Genomic DNA, 27,160 nt, shown 5'->3' on the forward strand with positions numbered 1-27,160 from the left:
GTGTGTGTGGTGGATTAGAGCGATCAAGGCGCGAGATGATGAGAGCGTGGATGAGGGTTTTAGTTGCTTCCAAGGTAAAGACAGAGCCTGATCCTGAGAAGAGACAAGCATGACATCTAGACATCGGACTTAGGAAACAGAGGAAAGGGAGACATTGTCATTGGAGAAGGGGGGCAGAAATAGGAGCCATGGGGGGAGGAAAGATGATAACTTCAGTTTTAGAGAGGTTGAGCTTCAGGAAGTAGTGGGATATCCAAGAGGAGATGGCTGACAGGCAGGGAGTGATACAGGAGAGGACAGGAGGGGAGAGGCCGTGAGGACAGGCACATTTGGGTCTCATCGGCGTAGAGCTGATATTGGAGGCTGAAGGAGCTCAGTGAGAGAAGAGGTGTAGACGGAAGAGAAGAAGATGCCAAGGACAGAGCCATGATGGATGATGGCAGGAAGGGGGAAGTATGGAAGCATTTTTAAGGGTGTCTCCACCCTCTCACTGTACTCAACTCACATGTGACGGCCCAACTCGCCTATCCAACTACAGGGGGGTCTATCAGTATAGGATACTCTCTTCTCTAAATATAGCCACATGTTCCACACATGCAGAGTTATTGCTAACTAAATCTGATTGATACATAAATGAATTTTTTAATATAATTTATTACAAACATAAAATAACTAAGTGTGGTGTGGTCGCGTCGTTTGTAACCGTCCCGGGCTGTGCGTTACCTGACATGGTTGAATTGATTGAACCGCACACTGGGTGGCTGTTGGAAGATAATCTTCCAGCAGCCACCAATGGCGGGGCGACTTCCCGGCCCCCTTGCATAGCTGCCCCCTCCCCCAGTGTCTGCCGTGCTGTCGATCACTGTAGGCGCAAAAAAGTGCATCTACAAAACACGCATTTCAAGTGAAACTATAACCATAAATACAAATGCAGCTTAGGGTGGGGCGTATTTAAGGTGCATTTACGCTCTTGCATGTAAACATCCCTGAGCCGGCATTTGAAGCAGAAGGGGCCGCGCTAGATAAGTGCAGCTCAAAATACCGGTGTACTTGCGTAGTGTAACAAATACTTTGTCACATACCTAATTACTACACGCGAAACGGACTTGTGTCCACATGTAAATCCGGCCCTCGGGGGACACGCCTACTAATTGTGAAAATATGAATTCCCCCTGGACTCTCTGCAGCATATACTGTAATTACGGGTCAGCAGTAATCAGGTATCTCCCGGCTTATCATCTGCCGGTCTGAACATGTAGTCAGCCGAGTTCTATTACCTCTTCTCTACTCTTATTGATTAAACTTCACCTCATCCCAGCAGCTGGGAGATTGATGCCACCAGTGCTACATGTAGAACAAAACAAAGTGTGTCCTGTACAAGTCATTAGCAGGTTAGAGACAATTTATAGGCAGCTGACCAAAGCTGAACACAAAGTATTAACATTTAGCTGTCATGGTGGTATTTCCATCTGTGCCAGGGAACATTTATCCAGCATTGGGCCCTATAAGACCCTATAGATAAAATTATGTTTATTCAGACAACGCAGAGCAGCCAACATTTCAGGGACACGTTTTAGAAGCAAATTAGGTACCAGCAAATTGTCCAGGTCCAGAAACCTAATAGTACCAGCCCCCTCATTTACTCACTGTCCCCAATACACAGCCCCTCATTTACTCACTGTCCTAATATACAGCCCCCTCATTTACTCACTGTCCTAATATACAGCCCCCTCATTTACTCACTGTCCTAACATACAGCCCCCTCATTTACTCACTGTCCTAATACACAGCCCCCTCTTTTACTCACTGTCCTAATACACAGCCCCCTCTTTTACTCACTGTCCTAATACACAGCCCCCTCATTTACTCACTGTCCTAATATACAGCCCCCTCATTTACTCACTGTCCTAATACACAGCCCCCTCTTTTACTCACTGCCCTAATACACAGCCCCCTCATTTACTCACTGCCCTAATACACAGCCCCCTCTTTACTCACTGTCCTAATACACAGCCCCCTCTTTTACTCACTGCCCTAATACACAGCCCCCTCATTTACTCACTGTCCTAATACACAGCCCCCTCTTTTACTCACTGTCCTAATACACAGCCCCCTCTTTTACTCACTGTCCTAATATGCAGCCCCCTCTTTTACTCACTCTCCTAATACACAGCCCCCTCATTTACTCACTGTCCTAATATACAGCCCCCTCATTTACTCACTGTCCTAATACACAGCCTCCTCTTTTACTCACTGCCCTAATACACATGCCGGAGCCGGAATCCCGACACCTGACAGAATGATAGAATATAAGTATTGGGTTTAGGGGGAAAGTTAGGATTAGGGATTAGGGTTAGGCACTAAGGGGGAGGGTTAGGGTCTGGGGAGATGGAGGTTAGTGTTAGGCACCAGGTAGGGAGGGTTAGGGAGAGGGGGAGGATTAGGATACTGACCAACAAGTGTCGTATTCTAACCCTGTCGGGATGCTGGCATTGGGATTAACTCTCAGTTCATGGCTTCCTGATGCATCTATTCCCCTCCTCACATCATGTCACTGCCCCTGACATATGCAGCCCTGTCCTCACTGACACATCACTCATCTCCTGATATACTCTGTGCTGCTGGGGACCCTGCTCCTCCCACTATATAACTCTCAGCCTGTGACTTCATGCTGCCTCCATTCCCCTCCTCACATCATGTCACTGCCCCTGTCACATGCAGCCCTGTCCTCACTGACACATCACTCATCTCCTGATATACAGTGTGCTGCTGGGGACCCTGCTCCTCCCACTATATAACTCTCAGTCTGTGGCTTCATGCTGCTTGCATTCCCCTCCTCACATCATGTCACTGCCCCTGTCACATGCAGCCCCGTCCTCACTAATACATCACTCATCTCCTGATATACACTGTGCTGCTGAGGACCCTGCTCCTCCCACTATATAACTCTCAGCCTGTGACTTTCTGCTGCCTCCATTCCCCTCCCCCACACATATACTTGTCTACTCTCCCTGAATCGTGTCATTGTGGCAGCTTCACAATGCTGGTAATCACGTTATTGGTTAGGTGGATTGGGCACAGGTCTATGCAAAGGTGGGATTGGTTAGATAGGTCAGGCGTGGTTTAGGCAAATGTGGGAGTGGTTAGGTGGGTCAGGAACAGGTTTAGGCAAATGTAGGAGTGGTTAGATGGGTTGTGTATAGTTTAGGTGGTTCGGGCATGTTTTAGCCAAATGTGGGAGTGTTTAGGTGGGTCAAGCACAGGTCTAGGCAAATGTGGGAGTGGTTAGATAGTTCGGGAACATGTCTATGCAAAAGTGGGAGTGGTTAGGTGGGTCGGGCATGGTTTAGGCAAATGTGGGAGTGGTTAGGTGAGTCAGGCACTTGTCTATGCAAATGTAGGAGTGGTTAGATAGCTCAGGAACATGTCTATGCAAAATTGGGAGTGGTTTGGCGGGTCAGGCATGGTTTAGGCAAATGTGAGAGTGGTTATGTGGGTTGGGCATGGTTTAGGCACATGTGGTCGTGGTTAGGTTGGTCGGGAACAGCTTTAGGCAGACTAGGGCAGGCCTTGTGTTGTCACTATTTTGCAATGGGCTATATATTGATACAGGGTTGCCGACATTTAACTCCCTCCTTCCGGGAGGGAGCTGTCGGGCAATCACAGGGGAAAGTCTCTCGGCAAAAAGGGGGCGTGCCGCGGGAGAAAAGGGGGCGTGGCTATGAGGATGACACACCATTGGGGGCGGGGCATGGGCGTGACAGCGCGATCGCGTCATCGTAGCCCCACCCCTGCATCACAATGCCATTAATATCGGCATTGTGATGCAGGGGGCGGGACTACGATGACGCGATTCAGCCCCCCCGCTGCCGGGGTTTATGCAGGTGGGTCGCTGGGGCCGGGAGACTTGCCTACCTTTCCGGGGGGCCGGGAGCGGCACCCGATTTTCGGGAGGCTCCCGGCTGAATCGGGAGGGTAGGCAAGTATGTATTGATATTTGGCACTGATTATAGAGATACATGTAGCATATGTCAGGAAATGCTGTACTTATACCTCTTATTTTATTTATTAACGATTATTTAATTAGCACTTTACAGCTGTCAGTCTTACCTTCTCTCTGTTGCTGTGGGATCATAGGAGCTGGCTGAGGGAACGCTTGTCCAATCTGTCCATAAGCAGCAGGATAAGCAGCTATCGGGGAAACAAGTAGAGAAGAGGCGTCAGTGCAGGGCTATTACACTTACTCCCAATGAGAAATGATCCTGGCCTAAATGTAATAGCCTGCGAGTTGCTGGCGGCGGCGGCGAGACTTCGCCAATGAGGCCTCCAGATTTAAAGTGTTGAGATTGAACGTAGGTTGTTTTTTTTTATTTCTATTTTGACCCCCCAAAAAAATATTGCCACTTTAAATCTCGAGACTACAGTACATCAACCAAAATCTCGCCGCTGCCCACAACGCGCAGGCTACTACATTCGGGGCCTGTGTCTTCCATATTTGCAAGTTGTTTTGGGAGCAAACGTGGAACAAGCTGCAGCATTAATTGTAGCATGTTTATGGTCTGGTTTTCTATAGAGACCTTTTATGTTCTAACTTATTACAGCTCCTGATCCACAGCACAGTGTGCCCTCGGTGTGATGTCTGCTGGTCTCTGCTTCACCTAGATGCCATTTATATTGAGAAGAGTGCACTGAAAACTAATGGTAGAGTCTGCAGCAGGAACTGACATAGTGAAACACCTAATAACGTATATTAAAAGCCGGCGTACTAAGAAATAATGGATGCAAATTGCTATATTCATGGGCCACACACTTTTCATCTGGGTATTTTGTGCAATCTGCTAGATCCTGGGAACTCTTAAAAGAAAAGATTATGTAAAGTGACAGAGTATAATCGTGTTCAGTACAGGTCTAAATGGCAATTCTTTATGGTAGCACTTTGCTACCCCTGATTTTTGGATCAATTATCTCTGCATTTGCTACTGTATGACGGTGGAGCTATACAGTACATTCATGCCTTATCTCTGCTGCCCTCTGCTGTTGGAAGCTGCAAACAGGCCGGCCTTGCTTGAGCTGGGCCGGTTGGGAATAGCAATCAGTACAGAAGCATTCCTTTTAATGTAATGTTTATGGGATAACAAAATGCACTTGCATAAATATATTTATGCTTCTGAGCATGGGATGCCAGGCGTAATAAAACTGCTGAAATTGTTCCACCGGTGATCTACCGTGATCGCAGAATAATTAACATCAACCTGTATTTTTCTTGTAATGCATTTTTCATGAATTTTGAAATGTTTTTTTTTTTTTTTTTAAATGTTCCTTACTTTGGCTGCCAGCAAAGCTGCTAACTCTGTACTGCTGGCTGATGTTTGGTAAGTGCAGAGAGGTCTCCTGTATTCTACATTTTACATATAGTCTTTCGCTTCTCTCCACCAAGATCAGCTGTTTGTTATTGAATTTTAATGGTCACAAAGGGTGATTAACGGATGTGTAAACCTATAGGGGGCAAAGCGTCATGCGCTGCCTTAATTGCAATTCGGTCCCTTAGTCGGTCAGCACTTGGGCAGCTGTGGTTAGATCTAAGCACCAGGCCTCCACACAAAAATAGGCCCATCATCATGAGAGCATGACGATGGACGACCGACCCAGCTGGCTACAAATATTAAAATGTATTTTCTATTTTTCTGAGATGATGCATTTTTCTAATTTTATCTATTTAGGGAAACATTGGAACTTATAGTGTAGGGGTGCTCACGCCCACATGGCACTGGTCACACCCACACAACACTGTCCACACCCACACAGCACTGTCCACACCCACACAGCACTGGCCACACCCACATAGCACTGGCCACACCCACACAGCACTGTCCACACCCACACATAACTGGCCACACCCACACAACACTGACCACACCCACATAGCACTGGTCACACCTCCTCGGCTTCTCACAATAGGCCTTTGATAATTTTCAGGCCCCAGACAATGTGGCCCTTAATCTGCCCCTGCTAACTAGAATAGTATAGAGTATCTGCGCTGTCCAATCAGCACCGAGCTTACATTACCAATCAACATTGCATTCATTTAAAGTTTTCCAGGGAGTTGGTTCCCAGAGGATTTATCCCCTGACGGTAATTTGCTCTGAGATAACAGCTAGTCCCATACCCATGTGACCCTTAATCCTGCCCGGCGACCGTGAGCTGACCGTGAGCTACCTTCCGCAATAGGCCTCCCACTACGCCAAAGGCAAAGATCAGATATTATGTTGTGGGACAAGATATTTAAATGAACTGCTGCAGGAGGAATTGTGCAATCACAATGTATGGGATGGCTGCAGACCCTGTATACTCCTGTAATACCTCCGGACTTGTACATGGACGTGGGTGAACCTCAGGTGTAAGCATCACAGTACTTGCAAGAAGAAATCCTCACCTTATGGGGAATGATATCCAGACCAATACCCATGTAAATGAAATAGGTGCAATGTGACACATGAAAAAAGGTAGATGTGATGCCCCCATCACTGCAATAAACTTTACAAGTCATACATTGGCCTCCATCTAGCAGCTTTTTAGGAGAAAATTGAAAAGTGGGAATGAGTTAGGAGGGTGATCCACTCGCAATAAATCGGCAGAAGATCGGACGGTTTTATTTTGGATGAACAACAATTCCACCAACGGCCGCTCAAAGCATCTGCAGAGAGAGTCGTCTGTAAAATGCGTGTGTGTGTGTACCTACGCATTTTACAGTTCTAAGGAGTGAAGTCGGAGAATGTCAGCTCCTAAGGCCACTTGTTGGGAACCCATGGAGAAAGCATAGTGGTTTGGGGCTCATTATTACATAGCCAGCCGTTTTTCAGCATTCTACGCATATAAATAATATTCCTCTACTACGGTGAAATATTTCATTCATTTGCACAAACAGAGATAAATACTTTAAACATTACAAACTCATTGTATTTTATTTTAATACTAAGAAGTTACTGTCATGCTGATTGTCTCTGTACAGTACAGTATATTTATAGATGTCGTCTGAACGGGTAAATAATATGCTTGGCACTTATAGTTACGATGGTAACGACTAAATGATTGATTTACCCCTTCGGTGCTCTATGAAAGCCATTTGTTATTATTTCGGGAGATAAAGCGCCCTGTTACTCTAGGGTCAGACAGGTGCTGAGCATTCCTATAGGGTAACTCGATAAGACGCAACAAGTGACCTCAGGGAGAATGTCGTATTGCACTGTGCGTGGCCTCTGCTGTAGATTAGATTGAATTACCCTTTAAGCCTGATAAAATAAATTGAAACTAGTAGATGACGAATGTCTGTGACGCGCGGTGCTGATGTCATTACGCCGAGGATGGGATAGAGATCAGCTCTTCTCCTAATTCCCATTGGATGCTGAACATACGGATGTACTGGATGATACATGTCTTAGGTTCCCCAACAAGCCCTTTGTAAGGGGCGTCCAGGCCTCATTAATACAGCGCCTTTACCGAAATATGACTCGCAATGACAATCAGTAAGCAAAATGTTTCCAATGCTAGGCCTGATTCAGAGATGGATGCACAGCCGATATAATACCTCTCTGATGTCTGTGGATTGACATGCTGCTGTGTTTGGGGGCATTGTAGGGTCGTTGACCAGAACAGTTTTCCAAAATGGGAACATCTCGCCCCAGTTTTGGAGGCGTGCCGAGCACAGGGTCTGCATCAGCGAATGCGGACTTCCTGGACCCAGCCGTCCATGTCTGTCGGCCAGGCTGAGTGAGTCTAAGCTTACGCAGCCTGGCCGGCCGCCACAGCGGTAACCGATGATCGCGTTGGTTGTGATTTCTTGATCCGAGGCTGCATTTACAGATGCAGTACTCAGATCACAAATGCACTGCAGGAGGTGTCTGTTTCCCAAAGACACCTCCTGCTGTATTTACATGTTGTTGGACGGTATCGCACAGCCGCTTCCATGCGGCTGTACAGTACCGTCCGTCTCCGATCAGGCCCAATGTCTCTCATCTTTGTCAGCTGCCAAGCTGTGTGGTGACCCTTATTTGTGCACCCAAATGCTGCGCCACTGACCACTAAACCCAGGGGCGTATTAAGAGAGGAGGGGGCCTGTGTTCATTCCTCATCCAGGGCCCCCTCCTCTCTCTCCCCGGCGGCCGGCAGCAGACTGACGCGTCTGACCGCCAACCGCAGCATCAGTAGACTCTGGGCACTAGAATGTGGCTAGAGTCTACTGCGCATTTGTAAGGTCGCTGGAAAAAATGGGCGTGGCCACCATTTTCCTGGCGTGTTATAGGAAGTGTTATAGTGAAGGGGGATATGGTACAGCGAAGGGTGTTTCCCGACATGGGGGTGAAAGGGAAGATTGTTATTGGGAAACGCTATGACTAAGGTACAAATTCCTAATAAACACAACAGCAAGTAATGGTGGTAACATGATGCTAATTTGTCCAAGAGCCATCATCCATTCTCAGTAACATCACAGATTATTCATCCCACCTCTGTTATCCTGCGTTACTGGGTTTCTGGGAACCCCCCCTAGGTGACACACTGTGCGCTCGACATACAAAGCCATACTGTCATAAAAAGCAGCAGGGGAAGATGTATTAGGAGAAAGTGTTAATACTAACAACCTGCGTACTGCTGTACTCCGGCGTAGGCTTGCTGTAAGGGATCTGCCGCTGTAGGACTCTGTGCTGTGAAATGAAACAGTGAGAGTGAATTAGTGAGCAGCCACATGCCCTGAGAAACAAACATACAGGATATAGTACAGCTCATGCAATTCCGAAACTTCACAGACACGTAATTATTCATGTGTGAGATATAGGCTATCTGCCTACGGGTGTGTGTTATGGGCTGCGGCCCGAGCTTTGTGCTGCAGCTATGGCGCTAATATAATTCTGACGTTTAATGGATAAATAAACTGATTCCCTTAAAGTGAAACTAAGCGCAAAAAAAAAAATGGAAAATATTTGTAAGAGGTAGAGACTCAAACTTGGATAAAGATCATCAGCTAAAAGACACTGACTTCCACCTAGACATTTACTGTTCCCATAATCACTAATTTACCTGTGTCTCATTGGGGTGTGGGCAACTAGTGTCCATTTAAACCTAAAGTACACAAGATTTTATCTACCTACACTCGGCCAGACAATTAGATTCCTCATGGGTTAAAGCAACTTGTAAACCAATCAGATCATTAGAACATTCACAGGGCTAGACCCGCCTGTAGCCAATCAGAGCATTAGAATGTTAATAGGGCTCAATTGGCCTGTGGCCATTCAGATTATTGAAAAACATTTACAAGCTAGACCAATCAGAACATCAAAACATCCACGGAACTTTACTAACCTACCAAGTTATAACATTAGGACATTCACGGAATCATCAGACCAACCTGCAGCCAATCACAGCATAAGAAAGTTCAAAAACTAGATAACCTGTGGCCAATCAGAGCATAAGAAAGTTCAAAAACTAGATAACCTGTGGCCAATCAGGGCATAAGAAAGTTCAAAAACTAGATAACCTGTGGCCAATCAGAGTATTAAAACATTCACAGAACTAGGCAACCTGTAGCCAATCAGAGCATTAATAAATTCACAGAGCTAGACGACCCCTAGCCAATGAAAGCATTAGAATATTGACAGCGCTAAACAACCTGTAGCCAATCAGAGGATTAAAAAATTCACAGAGCTGGATGACCTGTAGCCAATCAGAGCATTAGAATATTTACAGAGCGACATAACCTGTAGCCAATCAAAACATTCAAAACACACTAGACCAACTTACATCCAACCATCTAAATAGTTGATTAGTTGGAATGAAAATCTGGTAAGGTATGAAAGCAAATGACAATCAGCAATTTGCTCCCAAACGCCGGAAAATGAACAAAAACTGTTGTTTGAACAAATTGTTTAGATCAAACATTTAACAAACTTGTCTGATGGCCATTTTCATCTATTTTCTGGCATTTAGGAGCAAATTGCTGATCATCAGTTACTCTCATACGTTATCAGATTTTCATTCCAACCAATCAACTAGTTGGCTGGTTGGATGAAAGTTGGTCTAGTGTGTGGCCAGCTTTAGACAACCTGTAGCCAATCAGAACATTAGTCAATTTACAGAGCTAGATGACCGGTAGCCAATCAAAATATTCCAAAATACATAAAGATAGACGACCTGTAGCCAATCAGAGCATTAGAAACTTCACAGAGCTAGACAACCGGCAGCCAATCACAGCATTCGAAAGTTTACAGAGCTAGATGACCTGTAGCCAATGAAAAAAAATGCAAATATTCCCAGAGCTAGATGACCTATAGCCAATCAGAGCATTTGAACATTCACAGAGCTTGAACATGTAGCCAATCGTTAAGAACATTTACAGGGGCTACAGTAGACTAACACAGTAACCTACGCTACCAGTATATACACTCTGATGTAGAACATCATGGCGGCTGGCACTTAAACACACCTGAGACTGCAGTGACCCTACACGTACAGGTATGTATACATCCTGGCATCACTTTCACATGTATGAACAACCTACTCTACCTCCCGACACCAAATGGGCCCTACGGATTTGTTAAAGAGAGAAGGACTTTCTTGTGGTCACGCACACACCTCCACAGACTCTCAGACACAAATAACCATACGACACACAGCTTACTAAACACCACTAGAAACACTGCAAAGCACCAATACACAAAAGTAATATATATATAGGACAGATGCTATTACAAATGTAGGAGCCAAGCAGACACTTTTGGAAGCCAGTGGAGGTGTTTATCCATAAAGACTTATATATCAGACCCTAAAGAGGAAGGAAGAAAAAAAAAGACATTGGGATTTAGGTCCAAAAAAAAGAGGGACTCTGGTAAAGGAACACACACCTCTTACATGGAGTTTAAAAGCATGAAATATACTTAATTAAATGTAGTCATTTTTTTTTTGCTTTTAGTTCCACTTTAAAGCATCAGTGATCCCAAGGAGAAAATAAATCTTAATTGACATTTAAAAAAATAATAATAATTAAATGAAGTCTTATTAGTGTGTTGTGTGGTTCTGTAATCTCCCATATCGTTGCCTGGAGCCAGACGTATTCTTATACCGCAAACACAGACAGGGGTGACACGTTTTATGTGCAAAGTGTTTGAAGTCATTATCTTATTAATGTATATGAGGAACAGGCAGAGACTATTGTAACATATTGACAACATTCTTCAACAAGCAATTGATTGCATTAACGGTCTGGTCAATGACAGTGATTTCATAGACAGACTCAGCTTCATAAAAAATCCTATCTATGAAACAAAATACATTTAAAAACAGGAAATGTAATATCTACATCATGATCAGAACCACGTGCATTGGATGTGAGATGATTGAAGCCATTGGTTACACATGTAATTTGCTCTGCGAGAATATGGAATTTTATTCAACATGAATTGACTAAAATTTATATTATGCAGAAATGATACTTTCTGCAAAGTATCATTCACAAAACTGGCAATAAACAGAACATGAAGATACGGAATTCTGGAAAGGACCAATGGAACTTGCCCTGCCTGGGTGGTAATAATACAAAGTAATATCAATATGGAGACACTCAGAGGGACTTAGAGACCAGTGAATACGTTTGACGAATGTTCTGATGTTTCTCTGAAATACAGGTCACTCTTACACTCGCCCTATTACTTTTTGTGTGCGATCCCTTGCATACTGTATGGTGTGTCTTCTTGCTAATTGCTAACCCCACGGGTTTTGGGGGACACTCTGACAGTTGTGAGGCCTCAGTGTTTCTTGTGTGCTCCCTAGATGTTTCTACGCCCTCATTGGCTCTTGGGTATCCCTTCTGCATTTTACATGCCTCACCCATTTGGGGGCTCCTCCCTGACTCTTACGAGACCTCCTTGTTTTTTTTGGCGGCCCCCCCCTTGCTGTTTGTCTCTGTCAGTTGCATTTTGTGCGTTCTGTCATCTCCCAGGGCACCTGTATTCTAATGTTTCCTATAGTTACTGAACAGGAGGTGGCGTTATTCCCACAAGAAGTAAGTAAATAGGAATAAGATCTGGACCAGAATATAACATAGGGGATGTAGTTGCAATTCAGGAGGAACAGGGGTGACATTATGGGGTCTATTTACTAAACAGTGTTAGGAGACAGAGTGAAAAGTGATAAGAAAGTGATAAGGTGCCAGCCAATCAGCTCCTAACTGTCATCTCACAGGCTGTGTTTGAAAAATGATAGTTGGGAGCTGATTGGCTGGCACCTTATCACTTTCTTATCACTTTTCACACTGTCTCCTAACACTGCTTAGTAAATAGACCCCTAATAGTTTTAAGTTCTGCCCTTAATCTCACTGTTTTAATAGATGAAAAAGTTTAAATTATTTGAGCAAATGATTCTTTAGAAGCAGAGTTATTGGGTTAAGATCTTCAATTATTTCCCAGCAAAGAAATGCTGGCGGATGGTTGCTATTGGTCGTGCAAAGTTCGGTTTGTATTTTAAAGAAATACAAATGTCAAACATTAGCAGCAGCGTCTTACTAGGTCTGGAAACGCAGGATGTAATTTGCATACTTTGAAAAACACACGTTTCCCTAATTTCTCTAAGGAACTTATAGCACCAACACAAAAGAGCATTGAGCAGGCAAAAGACAAACCAAGAAATCCAAGTGAAGTCCCTGACCACCTCCGTCAGCTACAAGGACGCGATGTAGGTCAGCCTAGCCCCCGATTCAGCTGGATGTAATATATTCCTGCCTGACATTCACTTTAACAAGCTATATATTTTAACCTGAACAAGAAATGTGTCGAAGAACATACACGTACCAACGGTTTTACGCAGAATTTTATGCAATGTCTCTGTTTATAGGTCAAATAAATGTGTATATTAGCGGGATGCATCTGTATTGTTAGATGTGACTTTCGCAAGCTCAGAGTCTTGGCAAGGTCGTTGTTGCGGCAATAAAATGGGGGCCCGGGGCGCAGTTTGCCTTCTTCAATCCAATCTGAGGCTTTCTCTGCCGACTTAATCTAAATCCGCTATCATATCATTTCATGCAACAAGCTTGCAGAGAGATTTACAAAATTTATGTAGATTAAAATTCATGGTTACCGTGTTACGCAGTCCTTATTATTAAGATTGATTAGGACAGCTGATGGCGTGATAAAGAATCAGGCGTTTACTGTTGTAATTAATTAAGCATTCACACACAACAATAGCCAAAAGAATGTGCTGATTAGGGGGCAAATGGTGAGAGGTCCCAGATTTAATGCTCACATTCAGCTGCGCTCACAGCTACGAGCTCTTCTTCAGAATCATTCACCGTGAGGAGCTACACGAGCCATAGACCTGTCCTGGGGTCACCTTCACATCCCCTAGCCTTGGTTTGTCATTTATCAACCAGTACGTCTTCTGTATCTTTCCAGCAGGAAAGGACTGCGCTTTATAACCTTACAGGGCTTACTAAGAGAACGGCGTGCAACATTTAGCGATGGAGAGTCTCAGTGGTCTAAGAGACTGCTGGAACCCTCAGTACGTTAAAGAAGGTGAAACATTAGATTGTTTCCCTTTAATCTCCAAGAAAATGTGACAATGTTCAGATATTATGAGAGGTGTGTGTGCCAGGCCCCGAACATCACAGACACTCTTGCTGCCCAACAGTTCTTGCCAGGGGGCCTAACTTATCAAGGTGCAGCTGACTGACTGATTTGTATCGCCACTTACAGCGGAGATACAAAGGGGAAAATGTATCAAATCTTGAGGAGAGATGAAGTGGGGATAGATAAAGTACCAACTAATTAGCTCCTAAATGTCTGTTTTTTTTCAAATACAGTGACAGAAGCTGATTGGTTGGTATTTGATCTCTCTACGCCGTCTCTCTCTCCAACCTTTGATGCATCTCCGCCAAGTTGGAGAAGTCGTCCAAAGAAACCGATCAACTATCATTTATCCAGCACGATCTGTGAAATGACAGTTAGAAGCCGATTGGTTGCTTTGGGCAAGGCTTGGTACATCTCCCCTCTCATCACTTATCACAACAGTTCAATACGCAGCTGACTTAGGATACTGTACTGAAGCTTACGGGGTAAGCTAAGGCATCACCAGGACAGTATCAGGGTATTAGGTATGCACGACCTGGCTAGTAATTTCACGTATGTGCAGTGGAACTGTATGCGCAAATTTGGGCCTTCATTTCCACTTTGCTGATTAAAAAAAAAAAAAATTTAAAAAATATCAAAAACATTTTTTTTTTTTTTTTAATACTTTCCACCATGATTGTGGCATCACACGATCCACTGCGACCCTTGGCAAAGATTAGTGTCAAACTCTGCAAATATTATCAATGGGGGTAACTCACTTTAATGTATAAAATTAAGCCCGATAGCCACAGGGTATTCGCTATTTAATTTATACACCTGTATTGATGATTATTTTTGTCTTATGAAACCTTAACTCCCAGGTGTAACAGCTCGCTGATTCCACAAGAGGTCAGTAGAGGTTATAGAGGCCCCCGGGAAACACATTAATGAACAGACTGTCAATTTATTTCATCAATTCTACTAGGAGATTGATTTTTCGGAATGGATTACAAATTTCAATATATGCCTAAAGAAAAAAAAACAAGTAAAAAAAAAAGAAAACAATCTGACAATCTGTCTAATGACTTGTGTATAATATTTACAGCACAAGCAGCAGCCATATTGTACTAAGCAATAATATGTATATTTTGATTGCCATATAAGTACATGCCTCCCAACACTCCTGATTTTCAGACCTTGTGGAGGAATAGCTCAATGGATGGTGCTTCATATGGAAGTGGCCATCTTGGGTTGGAAATGCGAGTGACAAGGGCAGATCAGGTTGTGACTACACAACGAGGTGCATACACACACACACAACGATTTTTTTGAACGATTATCGATAACGATATCGTTTATCGTTCAATCGTTGAAAAAATCGTTCACTTTCTGAGTTAAAACGATGAACGATTATCGTTCATGCGCGTTCACGTTTGTAGTTCAGTCAGACTGACCAAATCAACGATTTTCAGTAAGGGAATATGCAAAAATCGTTTGTAGTAAAAAAAAAATCGTTCATTACATTTAGTAAATGAACGATTTTAGTAAACGATTTTCGTTCATTTTTACCTTGAAAAAATGAACGAAAATCGTTTACTAAAATCGATCATTTACTAAATCGTTGTGTGTGTGTGTGTGTGTATGCAGCTTTATTAGTGAGTGTACAATGGATACACATGACAAACCGCTTTAGTTTAACATGAGTGTGTCTACAGTGGATCTAAGGCACAGATCACATCTAAGTGTATGTCTGCAGTCCGCTCTCAGGGGACGTTCCTACAGAGCAGAGGTGCGCCCAGATCCGCAGGGAGACGAGAAATGGTGCAATGAGTAAAAGGGCCAACAATCAACCTCTTATCACTTTCATTACACAAAAAAATTCTTTAGTTCTCCTGAAATACCTCTCTGTTTAGGCTCCTTTATGTCTGAAATCAGGTGATCATTCAGACCCGCTCGCGAGCGCAGGACGCTCGCAAGCGGGTCGATGTTGCCCCACTGTGCATGCGCACGACGGAGGGAGTTCCGTCGTGCGCATGCGCGAGACCCGAATAGCGTCGGGCTCTCCGTCGCTCCGGGTCTCGCACCAAAGGGGGCGTGCTGTCGATGTCGATTGACAGCACACCCCCTTTGGTGAGCATGACGGGGGTGTGGCTGCCAGACGGAGGCGTTCCCATGGGAGCGCCTACCGTCTGAAGCCGGCCACACTGACATCACTGGTGATGTCAGTGGGAGTGATTTTGGCTCTGATAGAGCCAAAATCACTCCAGGGCTTGCGGCAGCGAGACCGTACCGCAGGGTCTCCATAGCAAGCCCGATGGCCGCGATGGTCTTGACCATCGCGACCATCATCATGGACGCTCGCATAAGCTGTGGGTGTTCACCCACAGCTATGCGAGCGTCCAGGAGGACGCTCCATTTTCATGGTGGAGGGCCCTGATTCAGAGTGAGCGCTCTGGTCAGAGCGTTCGGCTCTGAATCAGGCCCCCAGTTCACGGCAGTTTTTGAGCGCATCAAGCTTTCCTTTGGTTTATATTGCTCGTTTTGTGCCTAGAACCACGCTTCTCAGCTGGATTGCGTGGAGCAAAGCGCATCCCATGATTGGACAAGATCTTGTCCCTGACAGCTCAGAGGGGTGTATCTGATTATCCGCCGTAATTTCCCGCACGAAAAACTTGTTTTTATCGCGATAAAAGCTCGATGGTCATTACTGGGCTATCCAATTATAGTCCATTTTTTCTGGGCGGAAAATTACCGTTTCTCGTCTGAAAACACATGGGATCAGTGGAAAAGCCACAGACCTACTGTACTGTATGTACTTTCATAGCAGTGATCACCGAAAACAGGTAGGTGGAACAAAAACACCATTAAGTGCCATCATCGGGGATAATTGGATAGCCCCGTAGCGATTAATAGGATCCCGCCCTTAAAATGCATGCTCTGCCCACCTTTACTGTATTTCAATAATCTCACTCCACAAAAGGAGATCTAATTTTTTGTCCTAGGAGAAAACGCCTTACATAGCAAGTAATGCCCAACACCCCCTATCGGCAGGGGCAAGCGTATGCCCTGCGCAAAGGGCGCCAACTTGTCCTTCGGACCCTTGCACCTTGGCTTAAAAGACAGACCTGTAGCACCTGCCGATTTGTTCTTGGTAAATGACCGTGCACATTTGTGAATGCGTGAATCCTGTACAGAACGTAACAGCGCATTTATAACATCCCCAGGCGTGCGCTGAGTAGCGAAGCCTCTGCCATGTGACGCTCAGGCACTGGGAATAAAGTTGATGGATATTTTATTTTGATAACTATCTCAACTCAGAGAACAAATGATTTTATTATAGCTGCCAAGACCTGGCTTAATCATCTCCATTTATTACAGCAGAAGAGCGAATTTGGGAAAATTCCCTCATTAAAATATCTAATATTCAGCGTTAAAGATGCTAAATGAGGTTTTTCTCTGCCTCCACTTCTAGCTTGTGGTTTATGGAATATGGTTGATTGTTACAAATGGAAAAGAATAATGATTCCAAATGCTAATGGATTAGATTACAGATGTCTAATTGTAATTTAGTTACTTTGAATGCAACTCTGCAGGAAGACTTGTTAACTCCTTTCCACGGGGAGTTCGGCCATGAAATATGACTGTACAGTAGGGGGGGATGCGCACGGTAACACTGCATAAAGAATCGCTCGTGTTCCCGGGTGATCGCGGATAAATCACATATTTGGAGAACAAAGCCGGTGCTCAGAAATTAGATCTTGTTTTTCTTTTTGTCGAACATAATTGCTGAAATGAGTTAAAGAGGATGTAAAGGTTTAGGGGTTCTCCTCTCTGGTGTGAGGGGTGCACAGTCCTTTGCATTCCGCAAAAGGACTTCATTTTGAACCAGCTCAGAGTTAATGGTCATTGAGGGCGGGATGTATTAAAGCCTATATTGCCAGCAAAACTCCAAAAACACCCGTTTGCTGAGTTTTAGTCGCATTTCCATATACATTCCGGAGCTTGGACCCGGTGGATAATGTCTTCGTAAGATGGCATTACCCCAGTAGAAGCCTGTGGGCTTCTTACTGCACTTTCCCCGGATCCCTCTCAGCCTGCGGAAATATTCCTGAGGGACTTCTCGGTCATAAACCCGGGAGCTCTTACCGAGGAGAACTGTCCTTTGCAATTTTAAAGGCATTTCTAGGTACATAGCGGTGATATTATTGCCGGCACGTACCCGATAAGTGGAGAAATGTACGGCATCGCGGATATGTTAGTCTAATTTAATAGTCTCAGAAGGGGAGCACATTAGAATAATGCAATCAAGAGGTTCATGCACAAAAACATCTTACACGTGATAAGAAGAGTCTCAATGGACCTCATTCAGAGGCGGTCGCAAGAAGCGAGTGCTCGTTCTGAATGTGGGCGGCCGCTTGTATTTTTTAGTGCGGCCTCCTGGTCGCTAGCTAAGCTGTGGGTTACCACCCACAGCTTTAGCGACCGACCAGGGTGATGGTCGCGATGGTCAAGACCATCGCGACCATCGGGGCTTGCGACGAGACCCTAAGGTTGGGTCTCGGCAACCGCAAGCCCCAGGGAGCTTCCTGCTCTTATCGAGCAGGAAGCTCCCCACTGACATCAATGCTGATGTCAGTGCAGCCGCCCACAAAACGGCAGGCGTTCCTTAAGGCATGCCTCCATTTGTGTAGCCACCCCCCTGCCCCGGCTACAGAACGGGGCGAGCTGTCGAACAACATCGACAGCCGCCCCTTTTGTAGTGAGCTCCGGAGCGAGAGAATTTCTCTCTCGCTCCGGGGCTTGCGCACGCACAGTGCGGCCGCTGCGCATTCACAGGGCCTTAACATCAACCCGGTTGCAAGCGCTCAGCGTTGGTGTCCGGGTCTGAATGAGGGCCAATGTCCCTTTACTGTACTGACTAATATAAGCCATACATGGGGCTCAACTGAGTAGCACTTTTGGAGAAAAAAATATTGCCTTAATTTAAGGAAAGGGGAGGTTCCAGTTACACTTCTAGTATGTACAGTTTTTGCTGGGTAAATTGAGAAGATGCATTTATTTTGAAGAGCGCTGGCTGGACCAACCTTGCACAACGCGTTTCACATTGTCTATCGAATGCTCTATTCTCATCTCATTGTAAAGCTGTCACTGCTGTCATGTGACATGTTGAGCACTGGTGCACATGACACGATTGGGCCGGAGCTATTGCGATGTAGAACAGAGGAGGATATAATAAAACACATCATTTTCTGTAGTTATTAGGAAGAGGACAGGTTATTCAGTTTACAGGAATAGAAGCCTAATACAGAAATCATTTCCTCCCTCCATCTTCTGGTTATTGGCGACTGTGCTAATCATTTTACTCTGATCATTTTACCTTGCTACCCCTGTCCTCCCACAATACCCCAGACTAATGGAAACCGTCTAGTGCAATGTCGTCACGCAATGGGGCCAGCAATGGACCGCAATTGGGCTGCACTGCCATATTAGATCACCGGCAGTGAGATATATCAAACAGATTATTATTTTTTATTATTAGACTTCTTGTCATCTCTTCTCAATGAAATAACCCCTGCCCCATGTGAGTTGTGGAATAACTTTTTTGTCGGTAATATCGCCTTTTTTTAAATTAAATAATGACAATTTCATAAAAGTTATTTATGTTATTTTATGCCACAATTTGACACCAAACCCGCTTTTGCCAATTCTCATAGGATCTGAAGTATTCGTTAGCAATCTGGATATAAAATTCTCTGTTTAATTTTATAGAACATCCAGTTCATGCAAAAACATATTTTAAATCAGATTTTACAAACTTGGCGCAAAAATTTACTTTTGTAGCACAATCCTCAGGGAGCTTTTTGTTTAAGGAAATAATAATAATAATAATAATAATAATAATAATAATGATAATAATAATAACAGGCTAAAACTAAACTTCATGAACAGTGTGAATTGGTTCTAGGTACAGTATCAACAAATGGGACCAAGTTGCAGATTTAATAAAGCTTCCAAAAACCAAGTTGGAGCGGTTGCCCATATCAACCAATTAGAGACCAGGTATCATTTCCTATAATGTACTAGATAGATGATAGCTAGAATCTGATTGGTTGTTACGGGAAATATCACCAATTTTGCTTTTTAAAAAGTTTCAGTAGATCTGCCCCCAAGTATTTTGAGAGACCAAATTGTCTGTAAGAATAGAGATCACATGAGGTCAGATCTGTACCTGGGTAGGGATGGATTCCATTGGCAAACACAGCTTCCGCAGTGGGCTGTCCATTAGCCTGCGGTGGGAGGCCGGTGAATCCATTCACCCCAATTGGAGAAGGAATGCTAGGCACGGCTGGTGCGGTGATCCCTGGCGGTGTGCTCCCACCTAGAGAGGAGATAAACATCAAGTGACATCAGCAATTACTACCAACCAATCATGTCTGGGCCAGTGAGTAAATGCGTATTGTCTGCAGCAAAATGATTAAACCATCCTTTGAAATAACCCCTTCAGACCATGTTTTCTGGGTTTTCCTAATCATTGCATAGGAGAGATAACTTGAGAGATAAATTATATTAGGAGTGGGTTGAAGAGCTCAGGGTTAGGGGGTATATTTACTAAAGTGCAGGTTTTTAGAAATGGAGATGTTGCCCATAGCAACCACAAATTGCGTCTCGGATCTGCCTGGATTCACGAAATTTGGGTGGATTTGGATTTCTGGAGAACTGAACCGCACATCTCTAGTATGTGACCCCTTATCACTGTATAGGGTGGGGGCGATTTCGGTATAGTAGCTCAACATTTATCAAGTCAACATTTATAATGATGTTTACATGGACTGTGTCCATATTTAACATGTCGGCACAGATGAAATGTGGACACGGTCAGAATGTCGGCAATGTGGTTTTCACGTAGATCTATCCCTAAGCCTAATACTAACCCTAACCCGACATTTTGATTGATAATTTTAAATGTCATATGTCGACTTCCCGCCAACGTCGACATTTCCAGGTGTTAACAACTATTATGTCAACAATTTAGCCATGTGGACGTCAAAATTGGCGACATTCTGGTGTCCACATTACGGGGTATATTTGCTATAGTGCGGGTTGTGATTAGCGGAGCAGTTTCCCAATACAGCGTCATCATACTGTCTGCGCACAGCAGCAATTTTACTGCTCTAGAATCATGTTGCAATGACGGATTTATCAGTGTTCTGTCTGTTGCCTGAACATGGGAGTTAAACCACCGCTTTACATGCAGAGAAAACATTACATGCAGGGCACCTATGGGGGGTATCCAATTTTTCACCTTTTCCTATTATTTCAGTCAAAAACAGGATTTTGGTACTTACCGATAAATCCCTTTCTCCGATTCCACAGGGGACACTGGAGTTCAAGACAGTGGGGTATAGACGGTGGTAGAGCAGAGCCTGGCACTTTAAATAATTTAGAAGTGTGACTGGCTCCTCCCCCTCTATGCCCCATCAGCCCCAGTTTAAGAACTGAGCCCGAGAGGAGACGGAGGACAAAAGGAAAAAAAAAAAATGAGGAAAAGGAGAAGACCACAGAACGGAACAAGACCGACTGAAGTAGAACAGAGGAACCCACTGCAGGGAACCCTGCAGTCACACAACTATAGAAACCAAACAAATCGGCAGGTACGCAGCGCTGGGCGGGCGTCCAGTGTCCCCTGTGGAATCGGAGAAAGGGATTTATCGGTAAGTACCAAAATCCTGTTTTCTCCTTTATCCACTAGGGGACACTGGAGTTCAAGACAGTGGGGACATCCCAAAGCCAACCTCCCGGGTGGGAGCGCGGAGAACTTGCTGATCCCTTGGCCAAACCGAAACAGGGACCGACAAGAACCTGAGGCCCAGCGGAAGCTGAGGAACAAGTGTCGTAGCACAGGAGACAAACACTACTCCTCACTAAACAGCCCCAACAAGAATCTATAGGAGAAGGGCAGTAAACGAGCACAAACTCGAGAACCTTACTAGAGTCTAAACAGGCAGCTGCAGCAGCCGCAGACAGCAGAATCCCAGCACTGCTGGACATAATCGTATATATAAAAGTATAACAATACCAAACTACAGATAGAGCTGATCCTGTCCACAGACTCCCAACAAGAGTATGCAGGGAGGCAAAAGACAAGACTGAACAGTCGCCCCGAACCATCCTTGAGGTCCAACTACAACAAAGTTGTTAACCAGTGGAAGGGCTAGACCATAGAAGTCTCCAACGAGTGGAGATCCCACTGGGCGTGAGACCGAGGCGAAAGAGAGAGAGAGAGGATTGAGACTACAATACCTTTCAGAGGGTCAGACGGAAGTACAACCCATTTTGAAAACAGGGATAAAACAGGAGCTGAAATGCTGCCGTTAAAAGGAAATAACAGACAACTTCCAACATGATGTAAGTGCGTAGTCAGTACCAACTGCTGGCCCGAACACAGTATGAAAACAACCAGGAATCTAACAGTAAAACAGCACGAATGCAACAGCCACCCAGGGAGAGCTATCAATATAGGGAAGCATCCCATACAACAAGGCCAGAGCACTAGGACAACCATGTGAGTGTGATAAAAATATCAACAGATACTGAACAGGAACCCAACCAGGTCCCCTGCGCGGATCACACTTATGTAAAGATGTGCAATAGCCTATAGGTGTGCTTCGGTCCAGAACCTTAACAGGTTCTAGTAGAATAGTGTCGCCAATCCAGTGTTGTAATTATGCACCACCCACACTCCAGGAAAACTCTAAAGTGTAGAGCCAACTGATTAAAAGAGCGGATGGCTGCTAGGACAGCAGCTAGGGTGCGTAAGGGAGAATAAAGCTATGTATGTCAGGTTGCATGAATTAGGAGCATCATCCGAGGCATTAGTAAGCTCTTACCTTTGAGCGACCAGAATCCCTCTGGACGCTATGTAGAATGTCACTGACCTTTACCATCACACAGCAACCCACCACATTAGGTATAGAGAGTAGCTTCAGTGGGCTAAGACCAATTGCTCTACAGCACAGACTTCAGTCTGGAGATGTGCAGTAGAAAACACTGTGGAAACTAGCAAAATTTTAGTCGAGACAAGAAGGTCGTAGAACAGGACTCTATACCTGAGCCTGTTCCATTAGAGACGTGTATCTGTATAGCCGTGTTAGATTATACATACAACCCCAAAAACGGTCTGCTAGTTTAAGTATCCTTGCATAAATATTTCTATTGGTGAAGTGCGTCTTATGCCCACCAGTCTAATATAACTCAGGTCTGACCCTGCCTATATCGGCAAGTGGCCCTAGGCCTTCCAGATATGAATTGTACCTAAGGGCACTTTAGACCCATTTTATTGAGATATGCTACAATAATATGTAGTACCGGAATAGATACTGAGAAGAGTACCTGTACTTAGACATAGAACGAGTTGGTTATCCCAAGTAAAGAAGGGAGATATCAATAGTGATAACCCCAGTAGTTTAAACAAAACACAGGTTTTTGTTTCCCAATTATTAGGAAATATTCATACAAGAAATGGGCGTCTTACAAGTTTACTACCCAGTGCATCACTGTAATGATAATAGGTCCCCCGAAACGGGGTGCCGTATAACTGGCAGGAATGGAACTAGAACTCCAGGAGGGTGGAAGTACATAACTTTATATACATGTGACATGTCTAGGATCCATACTAGAAGCAATGCCTTAGAGAATTGTGACTATCACCATGTAAGCTGCAGCACATGACTAGTTTATAGAGCCACCCTATAATATTAATATGTAGGGATATAGCCTACAGCTTCTGGTAATCCCAGGCGGCTTCCCTTGTGTGGATTATAGGTAAACCTAATGATTGTGGAAGTATAGGCATTCTACCCATATACACAAATATATATATGTATATGCACGCACAACCCAATCCCCAGGGAGAGATAGTGTAAAGCGTAGTCATTATACAAACTACCGCATCAGGAGAGTCCAGCCTCCAAACGCAGCCTCCTTCTATCAATATGCTAGGTATTAGACATAAATTGATAAGAACAGATCCTACCGCTGCTCCTACGGTAAGGAAAGAAGCGATATCCACAAATGGATATGCTTACCTACATACAAATTTAGTAGGTGACGTAACATTTTAAAATTAGAACATGAGCAATAATTGAAGCCATGGAAGGAATTGAGCCCAAGGACAAAATCACTCCAGCATGTGTGTTATACAGCAGGGCTAGTATAAAACACAATATACATACATAGACTGCTCATGTGCCGCAGGTGGCCGTCATTCTGCTACGGCGTAGGGGCAGGATATTTTAGCAGTGTGCTGTCCCAGACTGGTTTCGATCCTGGGACCCTTCTGTTACTGGCGTACTCGCCTTTTCAGATGAGCCATCTTAACACCAGATGAACCCATTTTTTGAAGTGAGAATCAACAGGAAGACCCCAGCGCTGTGAGGCAGCAACGCCAACAACCACACCAGCTGCGCGTCACTAACCTCTTCCTGTATGTGCTGCCAAAGGGAACACATGATATAAAAAGATGCACCTATGCATACCTTCTAAGGTAAGCACAGAAAACTGGGGAGAAAGGTTTTAAGCCCAGCCTAAAATGGTATCCACAAATGCATGGGAAGCCAATGTGAGGCATAAGCCTGGGGATGGGACGCAAAAATGTGCTAACCTTGGGTGAAGGGTATGCTATGACCATAAGTTCTGGCAGCAGCACCATAACAGTGGAGCTAATACACCATGAGGCTATGATACATAACAGGCCCTTAGATTAATCTAGGCGCCCTATGTTACAGAACGAAGGGGAGCCTGACTGGGTAAACCAAGCGGCGCTGCAATTGGCAGGACTGCGTTTGTGCACCGGTCCTGGAAGAATGTCAGCACATCGCTTCTAGCCGTGATGCATAGGCTGAACAACTGGCCCCTTTCAGAACCGCTTAACACGGTGTCATAGTGGAAAAGCGGGATAGGGCTAGTCTACCGCTAGCGACCAGCTATCCACTGTAGCTAGTACTAAACTCCTGTCATACAAGGACAGGCAACCCTTGCTGAAGCACTCGCAGTGTGGTAGGCGTAAGGGACGCGCGCTAAAGCACTTCCTGCTGCAGGTAGTGCCTGAGCTATACTGCTTGTGTGCAGCAATAACTACTGTCCTTAAAAGGGAAGCAGGGAACGCTGTTTGATCATGAATACCACGCTGTGTGTGCGCAAACTGCTACACTTCTCAGCATAGCGCTGCTAGCCCCCTTAATCGTATAAGCGGAGTAGTTGAAGGTCCGGTCAGTGCCGGGAATACGGGGAGCCATCAAGGCTCCTGACGCAACACTGCGCATAAACCAACGTTTCTCCTGCAAGACAGGAGAGGGGCTAACTCACGGGAGCACTGAAGTTGTGCTGCTGTGGTAGCAGCGTGACGTCATACAGCGCTGCATTGTATAACGTAAGGCTATTAGCTCTATGCTATGCAGTAGCTAACAGGGCAGCCTGCTCAGCCCAGCCAGGAGCTGCGGGACGCGGCACCTCCTCCTGATATTTAGATGAGGAGAGAAGCTGATAGCTAAGGCAGTGCTGCCAGCACAGGGAGAACATACAAACTCCACACAGAAAGGGCAGCGGCAGGATCCGAGCCTTGCGCTGGTACTATTAGCCTGTTACTATAGACTAGGGATAACAGGGAAGCCTGCTCTGAGGAGAGCTGCTAAATAGCCAAGGCAGTGCTTGTGCTTCCTCCCTTGCGGCGTACATGCTATGCTGGTACCTGTAGTTCTTCTACTGTGGATGCTTCCATGTGCTGCAAAACAAGCTGTAGCATAGGGACACCTTGCTGTGTGTAATCTCTCCCTGATGGGACACACTTGTGCCTGCCTACCTCCTAAGCTGGAGATACCCTAGCCCGCCTGTCATAGTGCACACAGCCCAGTTGGAGTGCACTTAACCGGAGAGTAAATCCAGAAGCCTTGCATAGCGGGTGCACAGGGTGGGAGGGTGAGCGGTGCAACGGGGACCTAAACGCTGTCATCGCGCCACTCCCTATAATCAGAGACCCGGACACTGACCACTGTAAGCCGTGGTGGGTCTCTCTTAATAAACTCCTTGTCCAGGACTGGCCGGCTGCACAGAACAGGCAGCCTGATAGAGGAAATGGTAGGCGTCCGCATGGGGCAGGCGTTCAGCGCGCCTACCCCAGCGCTACACATGTACCTTCTGTAGCGAGGTCTTAATATGGCAGGAGGGAGAGCCCGACTACAAATGGCGCCGCTAGATAAGCAGGACGCGCCATTCTGGTAATAAGCTCCACCCCGCTAGCCGGGACCGCGATGTCCTGTCAGCGTTACATTAGTAACTGGCCGACTATGGATAAGCCCTAGACCCGGACACTGCCTGCTGAGAGCAGCGGCGGGTGCTGGAAGGAGCCATTAAGTCGCGACAGCCCTGCAGCGCGTTCTTCTGGCCCACTTAGCACCTTCTGTTACCCGATAAGGGACTCGGGTGCGTGCGGGGGGGATGGTCGGGTCTCCTAACAGTGACATTATGTCACTGAGCCCAGCTATGCATCCACTGCTCCTGCTATCAGGAGCAGTGGTTATACTTACAACTAGGGGTGAGCGGGTTCGGATTTCTGAAATCCGAACCCCCCCGAACCCCCCCGATCCGAGTCCGATCCGAATCAGGCTCGACTTTTCCCGCCTGACTCGGATCTGAAATCGAGGCAAAACGTCATCATCCCGCCTTCCGAGTCTCGCGGGTTTTGGATCCTATATAAGGTACCCGCGTCGGCGCCATTTTCTCACTCGGCTGTGGACAGTGAAGAGGGAGGGTGGGAGTTAGGGCTGTGTAGTGTAGTGTAGTGTAGTGCTGCTGTTGTCCACTACTTCAAAGTCCATAGGGGCTGGCTGTGTTGTGCTGTGCTGCTGTTGTTAATAGGGGCTGTGTCCACTACTTCAAAGTCCATAGGGGCTGGCTGGACTGTGTTGTGCAGTCAGTTCTCCATAGGGGCTGTGTCCACTCCAAAGTCCTGTGCAGTGTCCCAGTCCTAAAGGAGTGCTGTAGTGTTGTCCAGGGGGTGCTCTGTCCATCAGGGGTGCTCCCCCCAAGTGCTAAAAAAATAATATATTTTCTGTGTTTGTGAATTGTGTGCGCAGTAGCCGCACGTGCATCAACAAAGTAGTGCCAAGCGTGCGCCTGTGTCATAAGTAAAGGGCCGGCTGGCTTGACCGTTAAAGGGTGCTGTAACCCCCGAAAGTACACTCCAGTCCAAACCAAAAAAAAATTATTTTCTGTGTTTGTGAATTGTGTGCGCAGTAGCCGCACGTGCATCAACAAAGTAGTGCCAAGCGTGCGCCTGTGTCATAAGTAAAGGGCCGGCTGGCTTGACCATTAAGGGTGCTGTAACCCCCGAAAGTACACTCCAGTCCAAACCAAAAAAAAAATTATTTTCTGTGTTTGTGAATTGTGTGCGCAGTAGCCGCACGTGCATCAACAAAGTAGTGCCAAGCGTGCGCCTGTGTCATAAGTAAAGGGCCGGCTGGCTTGACCGTTAAGGGTGCTGTAACCCCCGAGAGTACACTCCAGTCCAAACCAAAAAA

The 27,160-nt window shown here is 45.4% G+C and overlaps 1 protein-coding gene across 13 annotated transcripts in view; it reads right to left on the reverse strand.

Annotated features, from left to right (window-relative positions):
* Positions 1-27,160, reverse strand: part of CELF4 (CUGBP Elav-like family member 4) — a 1,205,468-nt gene that overhangs the window by 90,583 nt on the left and 1,087,725 nt on the right. For 8 of the 13 annotated variants that reach the window (XR_015868754.1, XM_088442425.1, XM_088442419.1 and 5 more), the window contains 3 exons: positions 19,816-19,965; positions 8,634-8,699; positions 4,111-4,191 (listed from right to left, as the gene is read on the reverse strand). Coding sequence is in view for 12 of the 13 variants with exons in the window: in XM_088442425.1 (XP_088298551.1) it covers positions 4,111-4,191; positions 8,634-8,699; positions 19,816-19,965 (297 nt within the window). In the remaining variant the exon portion in view is untranslated. The remainder of the gene's footprint in view (positions 1-4,110; positions 4,192-8,633; positions 8,700-19,815; positions 19,966-27,160) is intronic. The other 5 variants (XM_088442426.1, XM_088442421.1, XM_088442417.1 and 2 more) reach the window with 1 other exon arrangement.

This window comes from Taudactylus pleione, unplaced genomic scaffold, assembly GCF_031769625.1.
Source record: "Taudactylus pleione unplaced genomic scaffold, aTauple2 ptg000311l, whole genome shotgun sequence".
NCBI lineage: Eukaryota > Metazoa > Chordata > Amphibia > Anura > Myobatrachidae > Taudactylus > Taudactylus pleione.